This window comes from Procambarus clarkii, chromosome 50 (genome assembly GCF_040958095.1).
Source record: "Procambarus clarkii isolate CNS0578487 chromosome 50, FALCON_Pclarkii_2.0, whole genome shotgun sequence".
NCBI lineage: Eukaryota > Metazoa > Arthropoda > Malacostraca > Decapoda > Cambaridae > Procambarus > Procambarus clarkii.
In genome coordinates this window covers 5426925-5447343 of record NC_091199.1, presented here as the reverse complement: position 1 = coordinate 5447343, position 20419 = coordinate 5426925, and the positions used below count along the sequence as shown (strand labels likewise).

The window sequence follows — 20419 nt, the reverse complement described above, 5'->3', positions numbered from 1 at the left end:
GTGACGGGGTAGATGGATCTACCTGTCGGTGACGGGTTGATCGATCTACCTGTTAGTGACGGGGTAGATCGATCTACCTGTTAGCGACGGGGTAGATCGATCTACCTGTTAGTGACGGGTAGATTTACAACAACTGGTTGTAAACAATAACAAAGCGACGTTAACAAACGCACATTCTGACCATCCACATAAACCGCCTTTGGGAATCTGAATAAGAAATCATTTTGCGGCCTAATGTTCCACATACGTCAGACCAGTCCTGGAACGTGCATCGCCCGCACGGAGTCCCACTATTCAGCATCAGGAAAGGCGGCTCGAGAAGGTCCACATGTAGGCCACCAGATCACCTACCGACAAAAACATGACATAGACCCCAAACGGCTCAGGCAACAGTGCACCTGCAGGCTACGAGGCAGGACCCAAGAGCCGAAGCTCAACCCACTCGGTGCCTGTACTCGTCTGTCAGCAGCGTACGAACCCAACCAACCCACGAGAGCGTCAACAACGCAGTAATTTGGGTCTAAACGTCCAAAAAACGGCGTGTTAGGTGTGGGGAAGTCGACACTTGAGCAGTGATAGGTCATTCCTGTCTGGTGGGAGAAGCTGACAGGTGGGAGAGTTCTCTGGTGACAGCTGGTGCCACCACCCAGCTGGCTGTCACCAGGGAACAAGCTGTCACAAGCATCACCACCTGGGTCATGCTTGTTCAACACACTGAACAAGCAAAGTTTACACACATACAGCAGACTGAACAAGCAAGGTTTACACACACAAACAGCAGACTGAACAAGCAAGGTTTACACACAAACAACACACTGAACAAGCAAGGTTTACACACAAACAACACACTGAACAAGCAAGGTTTACACACACAAACAGCAGACTGAACAAGCAAGGTTTACACACAAACAACACACTGAACAAGCAAGGTTTACACACAAACAGCAGACTGAACAAGCAAAGTTTACACACATACAGCAGACTGAACAAGCAAAGTTTACACACATACAGCAGACTGAACAAGCAAGGTTTACACACACAAACAACAGACTGAACAAGCAAAGTTTACACACAAACAACAGACTGAACAAGCAAAGTTTACACACAAACAACAGACTGAACAAGCAAAGTTTACACACAAACAACAGACTGAACAAGTAAACTTTACACACACAAAGAACAAAGAACCAAACATTGCTTCACAAAGAAAAGAACACAAACAAGAACAACCAGCAAGCACTACACACAAACAAGAACAACCAGCAAGCACTACACCACAAACAAGAACAACCAGCAAGCACTACTCACAAACAAGAACAACCAGCAAGCACTACACCACAAACAAGAACAACCAGCAAGCACTACAACACAAACAAGAACAACCAGCAAGCACTACTCACTAACAAGAACAACCAGCAAGCACTACACCACAAACAAGAACAACCAGCAAGCACTACTCACAAACAAGAACAACCAGCAAGCACTACACCACAAACAAGAACAACCAGCAAGCACTACACCACAAACAAGAACAACCAGCAAGCACTACACCACAAACAAGAACAACCAGCAAGCACTACACCACAAACAAGAACAACCAGCAAGCACTACTCACAAACAAGAACAACCAGCAAGCACTACACACAAACAAGAACAACCAGCAAGCACTACAACACAAACAAGAACAACCAGCAAGCACTACACACAAACAAGAACAACCAGCAAGCACTACACCACAAACAAGAACAACCAGCAAGCACTACTCACAAACAAGAACAACCAGCAAGCACTACACCACAAACAAGAACAACCAGCAAGCACTACACCACAAACAAGAACAACCAGCAAGCACTACACCACAAACAAGAACAACCAGCAAGCACTACACCACAAACAAGAACAACCAGCAAGCACTACTCACAAACAAGAACAACCAGCAAGCACTACACACAAACAAGAACAACCAGCAAGCACTACAACACAAACAAGAACAACCAGCAAGCACTACACACAAACAAGAACAACCAGCAAGCACTACACACAAACAAGAACAACCAGCAAGCACTACTCACAAACAAGAACAACCAGCAAGCACTACTCACAAACAAGAACAACCAGCAAGCACTACACACAAACAAGAACAACCAGCAAGCACTACACACAAACAAGAACAACCAGCAAGCACTACACACAAACAAGAACAACCAGCAAGCACTACACACAAACAAGAACAACCAGCAAGCACTACAACACAAACAAGAACAACCAACAAGCACTACACACAAACAAGAACAACCAGCAAGCACTACTCACAAACAAGAACAACCAGCAAGCACTACTCACAAACAAGAACAACCAGCAAGCACTACACACAAACAAGAACAACCAGCAAGCACTACACACAAACAAGAACAACCAGCAAGCACTACACACAAACAAGAACAACCAGCAAGCACTACACCACAAACAAGAACAACCAGCAAGCACTACACCACAAACAAGAACAACCAGCAAGCACTACACCACAAACAAGAACAACCAGCAAGCACTACACCACAAACAAGAACAACCAGCAAGCACTACACCACAAACAAGAACAACCAGCAAGCACTACACCACAAACAAGAACAACCAGCAAGCACTACACACAAACAAGAACAACCAGCAAGCACTACACCACAAACAAGAACAACCAGCAAGCACTACACACAAACACCCCAGAGGTCAGTGGTCACCCCCCCCCCCCAAGGGCGTGTTCCCCAAACAAGAACTAATTTGGTGGAGAACTCAGATGAAGCCAAACAATATAAGCTCCTCTAAAAGCATTATAGAAACAGGCTATAATTGCTCGCGTCATGCAGGTCGGCGTTCAATCCCCGACCGTCCACAAGTGGTTGGGCACCATTCCTTCCCTCCGTCCCATCCCAAATCCTTATCCTGACCCCTTCCCAGTGCTATATAGTCATAATGGCTTGGCGCTTTCTCCCTGATAATTCCCTTCCTCCCTCTCCAGCCCCCACCCCCCACTATGTCCACAACAACAACAACAATGGCTCTAGCTCCCGGGTACCAGTTTACTGCTGGCTGGGTTAACAGTTGAATCAGATGAAAGGAAACTTTCCCCAAACGCTTATGTCGAGACTTGAGTTGATCCGAAGGACCTACTTGGCAACTACCTGACCTGAAAGGGGTCTAAAACAAGGCAATTAGTGTTAATTCAACACAAATTAACCTAGAGCGGGATCAATTACACCTATGATTGCATGTACTGATTAGTTGAAGAGGCGAGGTTAGCAGTAAGGTGTTATTTGTTGGGCAGGTTAAATGATTTTACGGGGTCACCATAGCCCGTGCTACTTGGAACTTGGAGTTCCAAGTGGCTGAATCTATAACAGCAACATGACGGGTGTTGAACTTGTATAGAATGTTGCAATGGTACGGAAGGAAGCAGCTCGTAACAGCTGTCTAACTCCCAGGTACTTATTTACTGCTAGGTTAACAGGGGCATCAGGGTGATGGAGACTCTGCCCATTTGTTTCCGCCGCAGCCGGGGATCGAACCCAGACCCTTAGGACTATGAATCCTGAGCGCTGTCCACTCAGCCGTCAGGCACCCCGTGTGTGTGTGTGTGTGCGTGTACTCACCTATTTGTACTCACCTATTTGTGCTTGCAGGATCGAGCATTGACTCTTGGATCCCGCCTTTCCAGCTATCGGTTGTTTACAGCAATGACTCCTGTCCCATTTCCCTATCATGTGTGTATATCACGAAAATAAACACGTGATTAAGAATGTGACAATGTCAGACCACGGAGGAAAAATGAAAGGAAAGGAAAGAAAAATGTTAAGGAAATTTCCTGTTCCCTATCATATCTAGTTTTAAAAGTATGAATAGTATTTGCTTCCACAACCTGTTCCTGAAGTGCATTCCATTTTTCCACTACTCTCACGCTAAAAGAAAACTTCCTAACATCTCTGTGACTCATCTGAGTTTCCAGCTTCCATCCATGTCCCCTCGTTCTGTTACTATTCCGTGTGAACATTTCGTCTATTTCCACTCTGTCAATTCCCCTGAGTAATTTATATGTTCCTATCATATCTCCTCTCTCCCTTCTTTTCTCTAGTGTCGTAAGGTTCAGTTCCTTCAGACGGTCTTCATATCCCATCCCTCGTAACTCTGGGACAAGCCTCGTCGCAAACCTCTGAACCTTCCCCAGTTTCCTTATGTGTTTCTTCAGATGGGGACTCCATGATGGTGCTGCATACTCCAAGACTGGTCTCACGTAAGCAGTGTAAATCGCCCTAAAAGCCTCCTCATTTAGGTTTCTGAAAGAAGTTCTAATTTTCGCCAGTACGCTGCTGTCGTTATCCTATTTATATGTGCCTCAGGAGATAGATTAGGTGTTACGTCCACACCCAGGTCTCTTTCACGCGTCGTCACAGGTAGGCTGTTCCCCTTCATTGTGTACTGTCCCTTTGGTCTCCTGTCACCTGATCCCATTTCCATAACTTTACATTTACGTGTGTGTGTGTGCGCGTGTGTGTGTGTGTGTGTGTGTGTGTGTGTGTGTGTGCGTGTGTGTGTGTGTGTGTGTGTGTGTGTGTGTGTGTGTGTGTGTGTGTGTGTGTACATACGCTATGTATACTCAATAAAGTGTTGTTAAGGTTAAAGTGCCGGAAATGGCACACATAGGGGCGGACAGTTACACAAAAAGTAAAATGAAATAAATTAGCAAATAAAACAGGCAAACAAAATCCCCACAAAATGGAGCCAATAAAACTGTGTCCGGACACTTCACATTGTTTCTTTAATTGTTTTTTAATGGAAAAACACCGATGGTGTCACTAGGCTTAACCGGCCACACGCGGTGTCCCGGATGTCCAGTGTTGCCGATATTACTGGCAGTGTTGTCAGTGTTACAGTGTTGCCGATATTACTGGCAGTGTTGTCAGTGAAACAGTGTTGCCGATATTACTGGCAGTGTTGCCAGTGTAACAGTGTTGCCGATATTACTGGCAGTGTTGTCAGTGTTACAGTGTTGCCGATATTACTGGCAGTGTTGTCAGTGTTACAGTGTTGCCGATATTACTGGCAGTGTTGCCAGTGTTACAGTGTTGCCGATATTACTGGCAGTGTTGTCAGTGTTACAGTGTTGCCGATATTACTGGCAGTGTTGCCAGTGTTACAGTGTTGCCGATATTACTGGCAGTGTTGTCAGTGAAACAGTGTTGCCGATATTACTGGCAGTGTTGCCAGTGTAACAGTGTTGCCGATATTACTGGCAGTGTTGCCAGTGAAACAGTGTTGCCGATATTACTGGCAGTGTTGCCAGTGTAACAGTGTTGCCGATATTACTGGCAGTGTTGTCAGTGTAACAGTGTTGCCGATATTACTGGCAGTGTTGCCAGTGTAACAGTGTTGCCGATATTACTGGCAGTGTTGTCAGTGTAACAGTGTTGCCGATATTACTGGCAGTGTTGTCAGTGAAACAGTGTTGCCGATATTACTGGCAGTGTTGCCAGTGTAACAGTGTTGCCGATATTACTGGCAGTGTTGCCAGTGTAACAGTGTTGCTGATATTACTGGCAGTGTTGTCAGTGTAACAGTGTTGCCGATATTACTGGCAGTGTTGCCAGCAATACATTGTTACCAATACAGTCTAAAGAGCTGAATATAAGTCCACTACGGGCTCACCATAGCCCGTGCTACTTGGAACTTTTTGTTCCAAGTAGCGAATCTTAAACAACAAACAAAGAGATGAATAATGCCACTAATTATTAACAAAAAAGCAACCCGTTCTCGCAAATTCGTAAAGTCAATATTGACTTATTAACTACGTGCATAGGTGATATACTAAACATAATAGATACCCTTAAAAAGCTTCATAGAAAACACCGACCTTACCTAACCTTGTTAGTATGTTAAGATAAGCATCTTATTGCTTCGTAATTACAATTATTACTTAACCTATACCTATAATAGGTTACGTAACAATTGTAATTACGAATCTATAAGATGCTTATCTTAAGATACTAACAAGGTTAGATAAGGTCGGTGTTTTCTATGAAGCTTTTTAGGGGTATCTATTATGTTTAGTATGTCACCTATGCACTTATTAAATAAGTCAATATTGACTTTACGAATTTGCGAGAACGGGTTGCAAAAAAGAGTGAACGATTCTATGCAAGATCAAAACAAATCAACAATTATTGAATTTCCGGTGTTCCAGTTAATACAGAAACACAAATATTATACAATAATAGACACTCGATTGATATATTTAATTTTAGAATTGATCAAATAATTATCAGATAGACACATCCTGTTACTAGTAAATAAAAGAGAGCACCAAAACACACAAATCAGGTTAAACTAAATTATTTACTAAATCATTAAGTAACTACACTACGGAGTAAATGAACCCCGCACAGAACACAGACTTGATGACATTTGGCGTACTAATATATATATATATATATATATATATATATATATATATATATAACTGAAAACTCACACCCCAGAAGTGACTCGAACCCATACTCCCACAACTGGTATGTACAGGGACGCCTTAATCCGCTTGACCATCACGACCGGACATAAGGAAGTGATAGCCGAGGCTATATGAACCACTTCCCCGCCGGCACTCGGATGGTAATCTTGGGCATAGCATTTTATCAAATCACCTCATTCTTTGGGGCACACGTGAGGAACACAAATGCAAACAAGCCTGAATGGTCCCCAGGACTATATACAACTGAAAACTCACACCCCAGAAGTGACTCGAACCCATACTCCCACAACTGGTATGTACAGGGACGCCTTAATCCGCTTGACCATCACGACCGGACATAAGGAAGTGATAGCCGAGGCTATATGAACCACTTCCCCGCCGGCACTCGGATGGTAATCTTGGGCATAGCATTTTATCAAATCACCTCATTCTTTGGGGCACACGTGAGGAACACAAATGCAAACAAGCCTGAATGGTCCCCAGGACTATATACAACTGAAAACTCACACCCCAGAAGTGACTCGAACCCATACTCCCACAACTGGTATGTACAGGGACGCCTTAATCCGCTTGACCATCACGACCGGACATAAGGAAGTGATAGCCGAGGCTATATGAACCACTTCCCCGCCGGCACTCGGATGGTAATCTTGGGCATAGCATTTTATCAAATCACCTCATTCTTTGGGGCACACGTGAGGAACACAAATGCAAACAAGCCTGAATGGTCCCCAGGACTATATACAACTGAAAACTCACACCCCAGAAGTGACTCGAACCCATACTCCCACAACTGGTATGTACAGGGACGCCTTAATCCGCTTGACCATCACGACCGGACATAAGGAAGTGATAGCCGAGGCTATATGAACCACTTCCCCGCCGGCACTCGGATGGTAATCTTGGGCATAGCATTTTATCAAATCACCTCATTCTTTGGGGCACACGTGAGGAACACAAATGCAAACAAGCCTGAATGGTCCCCAGGACTATATACAACTGAAAACTCACACCCCAGAAGTGACTCGAACCCATACTCCCACAACTGGTATGTACAGGGACGCCTTAATCCGCTTGACCATCACGACCGGACATAAGGAAGTGATAGCCGAGGCTATATGAACCACTTCCCCGCCGGCACTCGGATGGTAATCTTGGGCATAGCATTTTATCAAATCACCTCATTCTTTGGGGCACACGTGAGGAACACAAATGCAAACAAGCCTGAATGGTCCCCAGGACTATATACAACTGAAAACTCACACCCCAGAAGTGACTCGAACCCATACTCCCACAACTGGTATGTACAGGGACGCCTTAATAATAATTCGTTTTGGGTGAGGTGATAAAATGCTATGCCCAAGATTACCATCCGAGTGCCGGCGGGGAAGTGGTTCATATAGCCTCGGCTATCACTTCCTTATGTCCGGTCGTGATGGTCAAGCGGATTAAGGCGTCCCTGTACATACCAGTTGTGGGAGTATGGGTTCGAGTCACTTCTGGGGTGTGAGTTTTCAGTTGTATATAGTCCTGGGGACCATTCAGGCTTGTTTGCATTTGTGTTCCTCACGTGTGCCCCAAAGAATGAGGTGATTTGATAAAATGCTATGCCCAAGATTACCATCCGAGTGCCGGCGGGGAAGTGGTTCATATAGCCTCGGCTATCACTTCCTTATGTCCGGTCGTGATGGTCAAGCGGATTAAGGCGTCCCTGTACATACCAGTTGTGGGAGTATGGGTTCGAGTCACTTCTGGGGTGTGAGTTTTCAGTTGTATATAGTCCTGGGGACCATTCAGGCTTGTTTGCATTTGTGTTCCTCACGTGTGCCCCAAAGAATGAGGTGATTTGATAAAATGCTATGCCCAAGATTACCATCCGAGTGCCGGCGGGGAAGTGGTTCATATAGCCTCGGCTATCACTTCCTTATGTCCGGTCGTGATGGTCAAGCGGATTAAGGCGTCCCTGTACATACCAGTTGTGGGAGTATGGGTTCGAGTCACTTCTGGGGTGTGAGTTTTCAGTTGTATATAGTCCTGGGGACCATTCAGGCTTGTTTGCATTTGTGTTCCTCACGTGTGCCCCAAAGAATGAGGTGATTTGATAAAATGCTATGCCCAAGATTACCATCCGAGTGCCGGCGGGGAAGTGGTTCATATAGCCTCGGCTATCACTTCCTTATGTCCGGTCGTGATGGTCAAGCGGATTAAGGCGTCCCTGTACATACCAGTTGTGGGAGTATGGGTTCGAGTCACTTCTGGGGTGTGAGTTTTCAGTTGTATATAGTCCTGGGGACCATTCAGGCTTGTTTGCATATATATATATATATATATATATATATATATATATATATATATATATATATATATATATATATATATATACATTATTATATTTTGGTAGCAGTCTTTCTTGTAAACATATGTTGTTGAATATGAGCCAAAGGGTAAGATTAATGATTCTAACAAGAATCTTCTCAATATTTCTTATGTTTTTCTTCACTGGCGGAGGTAATTGAAATATTAACTCTGCAAAGTTCATTTTCTAATTTTTTATTGATGTTCTAACGCCTAAAAACGTTTCGCAAGGGCTTCTTACGTTCTCATAGACAGGTTTACACATCATTTCATGCTTATATTCGTTTTGGGTGAGGTGACAGAACACGAATCAATGGGTATAAATTCTATATGAAAACATAAGAATGGAAGTAACTGCAGAAGGCCTATTGGCCCATACTTCCTCTTGCTGCTTCTATATTGGTTCAGGGCCATGAAGTGGGTAGAATATAGTTATGCGTTAATTGGCTGTTGATTGCTGGTGTTGACTTTTTGATGTGTAGTGCCTCACAGATGTCGAGCCGCCTGCTATCACTGTATCTATCGATGATTTCTGTGTTGTTTGTAAAGATTTCTCTGGTGATCAGCGAGGCACAACACATTAAAAAGTCAACACCAGCAATCAACAGCCAATTAATGCATAAATATATTCTAACCACTTCAAGACCCAGAACTAACATAGAAGCAGCAAGAGGAAGTATGTTTATAAGTAGAAAGTAATACTTGTGCCATAACAGGGGTAATACTTGTGCCATAACAGGGGTAATACTTGTGCCATAACAGGGGTAATACTTGTGCCATAACAGGGGTAATACTTGTGCCATAACAGGGGTAATACTTGTGCCATAACAGGGGTAATACTTGTGCCATAACAGGGGCAATACTTGTGCCATAACAGGGGTAATACTTGTGCCATAACAGGGGTAATACTTGTGCCATAACAGGGGTAATACTTGTGCCATAACAGGGGGTAATACTTGTGCCATAACAGGGGGTAATACTTGTGCCATAACAGGGGTAATACTTGTGCCATAACAGGGGTAATACTTGTGCCATAACAGGGGTAATACTTGTGCCATAACAGGGGTAATACTTGTGCCATAACAGAGGTAATACTTGTGCCATAACAGGGGGTAATAATTGTGCCATAACAGAGGTAAGACTTGTGCCATAACAGGGGGTAATACTTGTGCCATAACAGGGGTAATACTTGTGCCATAACAGGGGTAATACTTGTGCCATAACAGGGGGTAATAATTGTGCCATAACAGAGGTAATACTTGTGCCATAACAGGGGGTAATACTTGTGCCATAACAGAGGTAATACTTGTGCCATAACAGGGGTAATACTTGTGCCATAACAGAGGTAATACTTGTGCCATAACAGGGGGTAATACTTGTGCCATAACAGGGGTAATACTTGTGCCATAACAGGGGTAATACTTGTGCCATAACAGGGGTAATACTTGTGCCATAACAGGGGTAATACTTGTGCCATAACAGAGGTAATACTTGTGCCATAACAGGGGGTAATAATTGTGCCATAACAGAGGTAATACTTGTGCCATAACAGGGGGTAATACTTGTGCCATAACAAAGGTAATACTTGTGCCATAACAGGGGTAATACTTGTGCCATAACAGGGGGTAATACTTGTGCCATAACAGGGGGTAATACTTGTGCCATAACAGAGGTAATACTTGTGCCATAACAGGGGGTAATACTTATGCCATAACAGGGGTAATACTTGTGCCATAACAGGGGGTAATACTTGTGCCATAACAGGGGTAATACTCGTGGCATAACAGGGGTAATACTTGTGCCATAACAGAGATAATACTTGTGCCATAACAGAGGTAATACTTGTGCCATAACAGAGGCAATACTTGTGCCATAACAGGGGTAATACTTGTGCCATAACAGAGATAATACTTGTGTCATAACAGAGGTAATACTTGTGGCATAACAGGGGGAAATACTTGTGCCATAACAGAGGTAATACTTGTGCCATAACAGGGGTAATACTTGTGCCATAACAGAGATAATACTTGTGCAATAACAGAGGTAATACTTGTGGCATAACAGGGGTAATACTTGTGCCATATCAAGGGGGTAATACTTGTGCCATGCCAGGGGTAATACTTGTGCCATAACAGGGGGTAATACTTGTGCCATACCAAGGGGGTAATACTTGTGGCATAACAGGGGTAATACTTGTGCCATTACAGGGGTAATACTTGTGCCATAACAGGGGGTAATACTTGTGCCATAACAGAGGTAATACTTGTGCCATAACAGGGGTAATACTTGTGCCATAATAGGGGAAATACTTGTGGCATAACAGGGTTAATACTTGTGTCATAACAGGGGTAATACTTGTGCCATAACAGGGGTAATACTTTTGCCATAACAGGGGTAATACTTGTGCCATAACAGAGGTAATACTTGTGCCATAACAGGGGTAATACTTGTGCCATAACAGAGGTAATACTTGTGCCATAACAGGGGGTAATACTTGTGCCATAACAGGGGTTAATACTTGTGCCATAACAGGGGTAATACTTGTGTCATAACAGGGGTAATACTTTTGCCATAACAGGGGTAATACTTGTGCCATAACAGGGGGTAATACTTGTGCCATAACAGGGGTAATACTTTTGCCATAACAGGGGTAATACTTGTGCCATAACAGGGGTAATACTTGTGCCATAACAGGGGTAATACTTGTGCCATAACAGGGGTAATACTTGTGCCATAACGGGGGGTAATACTTGTGTCATAACAGGGGTAATACTTTTGCCATATCAGGGGTAATACTTGTGCCATAACAGGGGGTAATACTTGTGCCATAACAGGGGTAATACTTGTGCCATAACAGGGGTAATACTTGTGCCATAACAGGGGGTAATTCTTGTGCCATAACAGGGGTAATACTTGTGCCATATCAGGGGGTAATACTTGTGCCATAACAGGGATGATAGTTGTGCCATAACAGGGGTAATGCTTGTGCCATAACAGGGGTAATACTTGTGCCATAACAGGGGTAATACCTGTGCCATAACAGGGGGTAATACTTGTGGCATAACAGGGGGTAATACTTGTGCCATAACAGAGGTAATACTTGTGCCATAACAGGGGTAATACTTGTGCCATAACAGGGGGTAATACTTGTGCCATAACAGGGGTAATACTTGTGCCATAACAGGGGTAATACTTGTGCCATAACAGGGGGTAATTCTTGTGCCATAACAGGGGTAATACTTGTGCCATAACAGGGGTAATACCTGTGCCATAACAGGGGGTAATACTTGTGCCATAACAGAGGTAATACTTGTGCCATAACAGGGGTAATACTTGTGCCATAACAGGGGGTAATACTTGTGCCATAACAGAGGTAATTCTTGTGCCATAACAGGGGTAATTCTTGTGGCATAACAGGGGTAATACTTGTGCCATAACAGGGGGTAATACTTGTGTCATAACAGGGGTAATACTTTTGCCATAACAGGGGTAATACTTGTGCCATAACAGGGGGTAATACTTGTGCCATAACAGGGGTAATACTTGTGCCATAAAAGGGGTAATACTTTTGCCATACCAGGGGTAATACTTGTGCCATAACAGGGGTAATACTTGTGCCATAACAGGGGGTAATACTTGTGCCATAACAGGGGTAATACTTGTGCCATAACAGGGGTAATATTTGTGCCATAACAGGGGGTAATTCTTGTGCCATAACAGGGGTAATACTTGTGCCATAACAGAGGTAATACTTGTGCCATAACAGGGGGTAATTCTTGTGCCATAACAGGGGGTAATACTTGTGCCATAACAGAGGTAATACTTGTGCCATAACAGGGGGTAATTTTTGTGCCATAACAGGGGTAATACTTGTGCCATAACAGAGGTAATACTTGTGCCATAACAGGGGGTAATTCTTGTGCCATAACAGGGGGTAATACTTGTGCCATAACAGGGGGTAATACTTGTGCCATAACAGGGGGTAATACTTGTGCCATAACAGGGGTAATACTTGTGCCATAACAGGGATGATAGTTGTGCCATAACAGGGGTAATACCTGTGCCATAACAGGGGTAATACCTGTGCCATAACAGGGGTAATACTTGTGCCATAACAGGGGGTAATACTTGTGCCATAACAGGGGGTAATACTTGTGCCATAACAGGGGGTAATACTTGTGCCATAACAGGGGTAATACTTGTGCCATAACAGGGGTAATACTTGTGCCATAACAGGGGTAATACTTGTGCCATAACAGGGGTAATACTTGTGCCATAACAGGGGTAATACTTGTGCCATAACAGGGGCAATACCTGTGCCATAACAGGGGGTAATACTTGTGGCATAACAGGGGGTAATACCTGTGCCATAACAGAGGTAATACTTGTGCCATAACAGGGGGTAATTCTTGTGCCATAACAGGGGTAATACTTGTGCCATAACAGGGGGTAATTCTTGTGCCATAACAGGGGTAATACTTGTGCCATAACAGAGGTAATACTTGTGCCATAACAGGGGGTAATACTTGTGCCATAACAGGGGTAATACTTGTGCCATAACAGAGGTAATTCTTGTGCCATAACAGGGGTAATACTTGTGCCATAACAGGGATAATACTTGTGCCATAACAGGGGTAATACTTGTGCCATAACAGGGGGTAATACTTGTGCCATAACAGGGGTAATACTTGTGCCATAACAGGGGTAATACTTGTGCCATAACAGGGGGTAATACTTGTGCCATAACAGGGGTAATACTTGTGCCATAACAGGGGTAATACTTGTGCCATAACAGGGGTAATACTTGTGCCATAACAGGGGGTAATACTTGTGCCATAACAAGGGTAATACTTGTGCCACAGAGTGCTGGAATCTATCACAACAACTAGAGAACAATAGCTGTTTGTTAACAGGACTGGATACAACAGAGGCCATGGGGGATCAGACAAGGTCTCACCTTGGGTATTGAAAGAAGGAGCGGAAGTCCTAAGCAAGCCACCTGCAAAGATACACAACAAATCATTGGAGGCTGGTGACATACCAAACAGCTAGAAGACGGTCAACGTTGTACTATCGTACACATGAGACAAGGGGCTCTGAACTACTGCTATGGATCCTCAACATGCAGACCACACAGTGTGATACAAAGCTTATATATACAAAAAAGGGAGTTGAATAAAACTTTGGATAGGTGGATGTTGAGCAGACCACACACTAGAAATTGAACTGTCAATCAACTGGTGTATAGATTCCTGAGCCTATTGGGCTCTATCATATCTACATTGTAAACTGTGTATGGAGTCAGCCTCCACCACATCACTGCCTAATGCATTCCATTTGTCAACCACTCTGACACTAAAAAAGTTCTTTCTAATATCTCTGTGGCTCATTTGGGCACTCAGTTTCCACCTGTGTCCCCTTGTTCGTGTCCCACCCGTGCTGAAGAGTTTGTCTTTGTCCACAATAACATCACATGAGACCAGAAGACATGGCAGGATGTGCAGAATACCCCCGTTGAAAAGCAGAGGTGCAACAGGTACTCTGAGAGAGAACTATCAACATCAGAGGCCCGAGACTGTTCAACACGCTTCCACTACACATAATGGGCATAACTGGCAGACCCCTCACAGTGTTCAAGAGAGAACTATCAACATCAGAGGCCCGAGACTGTTCAACACGCTTCCACTACACATAATGGGCATAACTGGCAGACCCCTCACAGTGTTCAAGAGAGAACTGGATAAGTACCTCCAAAGGATACCTGATCAACCAGGCTGTGACTCATACGTCAGGCTGCGAGCAGCCGCGTCTAACAGCCTGGTTGATCAGTCCAGCAACCAGGAGGCCTGGTCGACGACCGGGCCGCGGGGACACTAAGCCCCGGAAGCACCTCAAGGTAACCTCAAGGTAGGTAACCCTGTCAACTCCCCTGAGAATTTTGTAGGTGGTTATCATGTCTCCCCTTACTCTTCTGTTTTCCAGGGACGTGAGGTTCAGCTCCTTCAGGCATTCCTCGTACCTCATACCTCTCAGTTCCGGGACGAGTCTGGTGGCATACCTCTGAATCCTCTTTAACTTTATCTAGTGTTTAACTAGGTATGGACTCCAGGCTGGAGCTGCATACTCCAGGATTGGTCTGACAAAAGTGGTATACAGGGTCCTGAAAGATTCCTTACACAAGTTTCTAAAGGCAGTTCTTATATTGGCCAGTGTAGCATATGCCGCTGATGATATCCTTTTGATGTGGGCCTCTGGGGACAGGTTCGGTGTGATATCAACCCCCAGATCTCTCTCTCTATTTGACTCTTAAAGGTAGTACCAACAGTGTGAGGTAGTACCAACAGTAAGAGGTAGTACCAACAGTGTGAGGTAGTACCAACAGTGTGAGGTAGTGCCAACAGTGTGAGGTAGTACCAACAGTGTGAGGTAGTACCAACAGTGTGAGGTAGTACCAACAGTGTGAGGTAGTACCAACAGTGTGAGGTAGTACCAACAGTGTGAGGTAGTACCAACAGTGTGAGGTAGTACCAACAGTGTGAGGTAGTACCAACAGTAAGAGGTAGTACCAACAGTATGAGGTAGTACCAACAGTGTGAGGTAGTACCAACAGTAAGAGGTAGTACCAACAGTGTGAGGTAGTACCAACTGTAAGAGGTAGTACCAACAGTAAGAGGTAGTACCAACAGTATGAGGTAGTACCAACAGTGCGAGGTAGTACCAACAGTGCGAGGTAGTACCAACAGTGTGAGGTAGTACCAACAGTGTGAGGTAGTACCAACAGTATGAGGTAGTACCAACAGTGTGAAGTAGTACCAACAGTGTGAGGTAGTACCAACAGTGTGAGGTAGTACCAACAGTGTGAGGTAGTACCAACAGTGTGAGGTAGTACCAACATAAGAGGTAGTACCAACAGTATGAGGTAGTACCAACAGTATGAGGTAGTACCAATAGTATGAGGTAGTACCAACAGTATGAGGTAGTACCAACAGTAAGAGGTAGTACCAACAGTATGAGGTAGTACCAACAGTATGAGGTAGTACCAACAGTGTGAAGTAGTACCAACAGTAAGAGGTAGTACCAACAGTATGAGGTAGTACCAACAGTATGAGGTAGTACCAACAGTATGAGGTAGTACCAACAGTGTGAGGTAGTACCAACATTAAGAGGTAGTACCAACAGTAAAAGGTAGTACCAACAGTGAGGTAGTACCAACAGTAAGAGGTAGTACCAACAGTGTGAGGTAGTACCAACAGTGTGAGGTAGTACCAACAGTGTGAGGTAGTACCAACAGTGAGGTAGTACCAACAGTATGAGGTAGTACCAACAGTAAGAGGTAGTACCAACAGTAAGAGGTAGTACCAACAGTAAGAGGTAGTACCAACAGTGTGAGATAGTACCAACAGTGTGAGGTAGTACCAACAGTGAGGTAGTACCAACAGTGTGAGGTAGTACCAACAGTATGAGGTAGTACCAACAGTATGAGGTAGTACCAACAGTGTGAGGTAGTACCAACAGTGTGAGGTAGTACCAACAGTGTGAGGTAGTACCAACAGTGTGAGGTAGTACCAACAGTGTGAGGTAGTACCAACAGTGAGGTAGTACCAACAGTGTGAGGTAGTACCAACAGTAAGAGGTAGTACCAACAGTATGAGGTAGTACCAACAGTGTGAGGTAGTACCAACAGTAAGAGGTAGTACCAACAGTAAGAGGTAGTACCAACAGTAAGAGGTAGTACCAACAGTGTGAGGTAGTACCAACAGTGTGAGGTAGTACCAACAGTGTGAGGTAGTACCATCAGTGTGAAGTAGTACCAACAGTATGAGGTAGTACCAACAGTGTGAGGTAGTACCAACAGTGAGAGGTAGTACCAACAGTATGAGGTAGTACCAACAGTGTGAGGTAGTACCAACAGTATGAGGTAGTACCAACAGTGTGAGGTAGTACCATCAGTGTGAAGTAGTACCAACAGTATGAGGTAGTACCAACAGTGTGAGGTAGTACCAACAGTGAGAGGTAGTACCAACAGTGTGAGGTAGTACCAACAGTGTGAAGTAGTACCAACAGTAAGAGGTAGTACCAACAGTGTGAGGTAGTACCAACAGTAAGAGGTAGTACCAACAGTGTGAGGTAGTACCAACAGTGTGAAGTAGTACCAACAGTATGAGGTAGTACCAACAGTAAGAGGTAGTACCAACAGTGTGAGGTAGTACCAACAGTGAGAGGTAGTACCAACAGTGTGAGGTAGTACCAACAGTGAGAGGTAGTACCAACAGTGTGAGGTAGTACCAACAGTGAGAGGTAGTACCAACAGTGTGAGGTAGTACCAACAGTGAGAGGTAGTACCAACAGTATGAGGTAGTACCAACAGTGTGAGGTAGTACCAACAGTAAGAGGTAGTACCAACAGTGTGAGGTAGTACCAACAGTAAGAGGTAGTACCAACAGTGAGAGGTAGTACCAACAGTGTGAGGTAGTACCAACAGTGTGAGGTAGTACCAACAGTGTGAGGTAGTACCAACAGTGTGAGGTAGTACCAACAGTGTGAGGTAGTACCAACAGTGTGAGGTAGTGCCAACAGTATGAGGTAGTAACAACAGTGTGAGGTAGTACCAACAGTGAGAGGTAGTACCAACAGTGTGAGGTAGTACCAACAGTGAGAGGTAGTACCAACAGTGTGAGGTAGTACCAACAGTGTGAGGTAGTACCAACAGTGTGAGGTAGTACCAACAGTGTGAGGTAGTGCCAACAGTATGAGGTAGTAACAACAGTGTGAGGTAGTACCAACAGTGAGAGGTAGTACCAACAGTGTGAGGTAGTACCAACAGTGAGAGGTAGTACCAACAGTGTGAGGTAGTACCAACAGTGTGAGGTAGTACCAACAGTGTGAGGTAGTACCAACAGTGTGAGGTAGTGCCAACAGTATGAGGTAGTAACAACAGTGTGAGGTAGTACCAACAGTGAGAGGTAGTACCAACAGTGTGAGGTAGTACCAACAGTGAGAGGTAGTACCAACAGTATGAGGTAGTACCAACAGTGTGAAGTAGTACCAACAGTGTGAGGTAGTACCAACAGTATGAGGTAGTACCAACAGTGTGAAGTAGTACCAACAGTGTGAGGTAGTACCAACAGTATGAGGTAGTACCAACAGTGTGAAGTAGTACCAACAGTGTGAGGTAGTACCAACAGTGTGTGAGGAAGTACCAACAGTGTGTGAGGAAGTACCAACAATATGATGTAGTACCAACAATGTGAGATAGTACCATCCAAGTACCAGATACCATCCACCCGGGGGCTGTACTCCGTGTTTACTTAAGGTATCAAAGGTATTCACGTGATATGACAGGATAGAGAGAGCCCGGGAGGTGAGCTATTGACAAGACCAGTACAGTCTGTGGAGCCGGTCCCCGCGGGTACTGCTCTGTGGGCAGCTGTGGCGTGTAGAGGCACACTGCTCTGTGGGCAGCTGTGGCGTGTAGAGGCACACTGCTCTGTGGGCAGCTGTGGCGTGTAGAGGCACACTGCTCTGTGGGCAGCTGTGGCGTGTAGAGGCACACTGCTCTGTGGGCAGCTGTGGCGTGTAGAGGCACACGCCAAGCTTCATAGCTGCGTGTGTGAAGCTTCCTCTAGAGGTGAGCTTGCGTCAGCATTCAGTGGGATGTGTGGTGATTAACTCAGTGTGCAGGTGGCCTTTGACGTGAGATTATTGTCCTTTAGTTGTCTTGGGTTGCTGTTATGGAGCTCAGGCCAGCAGCTCTCTACCTTGGCAAGGTCTACCTGGTGAGTGTGTCCTGCTCTCTGGGGGTGTTGAGATGCTGCGTGCTGGGGGAGATGAGGAGGAGGGAGAGAGAGAGAGGCAGGTCGTGAAGGATGCTGTCATCTGGTGGTGACCTCCCGCCTCTCTGATCGTCCCGTGTGTGAGCAAGATAAGGCACGGGTTATCTCGTGTGTGTGTGTGTGTGTGTGTGTGTGTGTGTGTGTGTGTGTGTGTGTGTGTGTGTGTGTGTGTGTGTACTCACCTGTTTATGCCTGCAGGGTCGAGCGTTAGATCTTGGACTTCGCTTTTCTAGCCGCTTCTTGTCTAATGCAATGACTCCTGACCTATTTCCTTACCAAACCGCTTTTACAGCTATGAACAGTAAGCCTCTACAACCTGCTCCTTTAGGTCATTCCATTTACTCACTACCTTAACGTTCAAGGACACTTCCTAACATCTCTATGACACATCTGAGTCTCAGGCTTCCACCCGTGCCCCCTTATTCTGTTGATATTCATTGTAAACATTTCCTATGTTTCCACCTTGTCAATCTAAGTATTTTATACGTCTGAATCATGTCCCCCCTTTCCCTCCTCCTTTCTAGCGTCGTCAGGTTTAGTTCCTTCAGTCTCTCTTCGTACCTCATCCTTTGCAGCTCTGCGACGAGCCTCGTTGCAAACTTCTGCACCTTTTCGAGCTTCCTGATGTGTTTTTCAAGACGGGGCTCCAGGATGGTGCGGCATACTCTAAGACTGGCCTCACACAGGCGGCATACACTGATCTACAAGCTTCCTTATTCAAGTTCCTGAAGGATGTTCTGACTCTTGCCAGAGTAGAGTATGCCGCTGATGTTATTCCGTTTACATGAGCCTCTGGAGTTATGTTTGGTGTTGTGTCCACTCCCAGGTCTTTGTCTCTAGTCGTTATAGGGAGGTAGTTTCCCTTCATTGTGTACTGTCCTTTTGGTCTCCTGGTTATTGTTTCTATATCCATCATCTTGCACTTGTCAGTGTTGAACTCTAGCAGCCATTTCTCAGACCAACTCTGCAGCTTGTATAAGTCATCTTGAAGAATCTTACAATCCTCATCTGTCTCAACCCCTTCTCATTAGTTTCGCATTGTCGACAATATAAGACACTACTCCTGCCGTCAGGTCATTTACATAAATAAGGAATAGCATGGGACCCAGGAGTGATCCTTGAGGCATCCCGCTTGTTACTCTCCGCCAGTCCCACTCCTCGCCCCTCACTCTCACTCTCTGACTCCTGTCTGTTGGGTAATTCCTTACCCATGTTAGTGCATTTTCTAGCCCCGCCTGCCTCTCACGTTTATATAGTAACCTCCTGTGTGGCACTCTCCTGTGTGGCACTCTCCTGTGTGGCACTCTCCTGTGTGGCACTCTCCTGTGTGGCACTGTATCACAGGCTTTTTGGCAACCCAAAAATGTGCAATTTACCCATCCTTCTTTTGCCTTATTTTGCTTTACCTTACCATAAAACTCCAGGAGGTTCGTCAGCCATGATTTCCCGTCTCTAAAGCCTTGTTGTTGTTTACTTACAAACCCAATTCTTTCTTGGTGTGTAACTAGTCTTAACCTTATTATTGTCGCGAGTACGTTGCAGGGGATGCTGGTGACACGGGTCTGTAGGTAATTGCCTCTTCTGTCGTATTTCTTGTAGCTTGGCACCTCGTTTGCTGTCTTCCAGATGCTGGGCAATTCCCCTGATTATAGATCAGTGCCAGAGGAAGGCTGAGGGCCTGTGCCGCTTCTTTTAATACCCATGCGGGACCTCGTAG

General features: G+C 44.9%; 1 protein-coding gene across 1 annotated transcript in view; it reads left to right on the top strand.

Moving 5' to 3' along the window:
* The first annotated feature begins 234 nt into the window (after nucleotides 1–234).
* The window catches only part of LOC138351577 (uncharacterized), a 33595-nt gene continuing 13410 nt past the window's right edge, over nucleotides 235–20419 (top strand). Inside the window, exon 1 of the mRNA XM_069303373.1 lies at nucleotides 235–445. Coding sequence (XP_069159474.1) covers nucleotides 235–445 — 211 coding nt within the window. The remainder of the gene's footprint in view (nucleotides 446–20419) is intronic.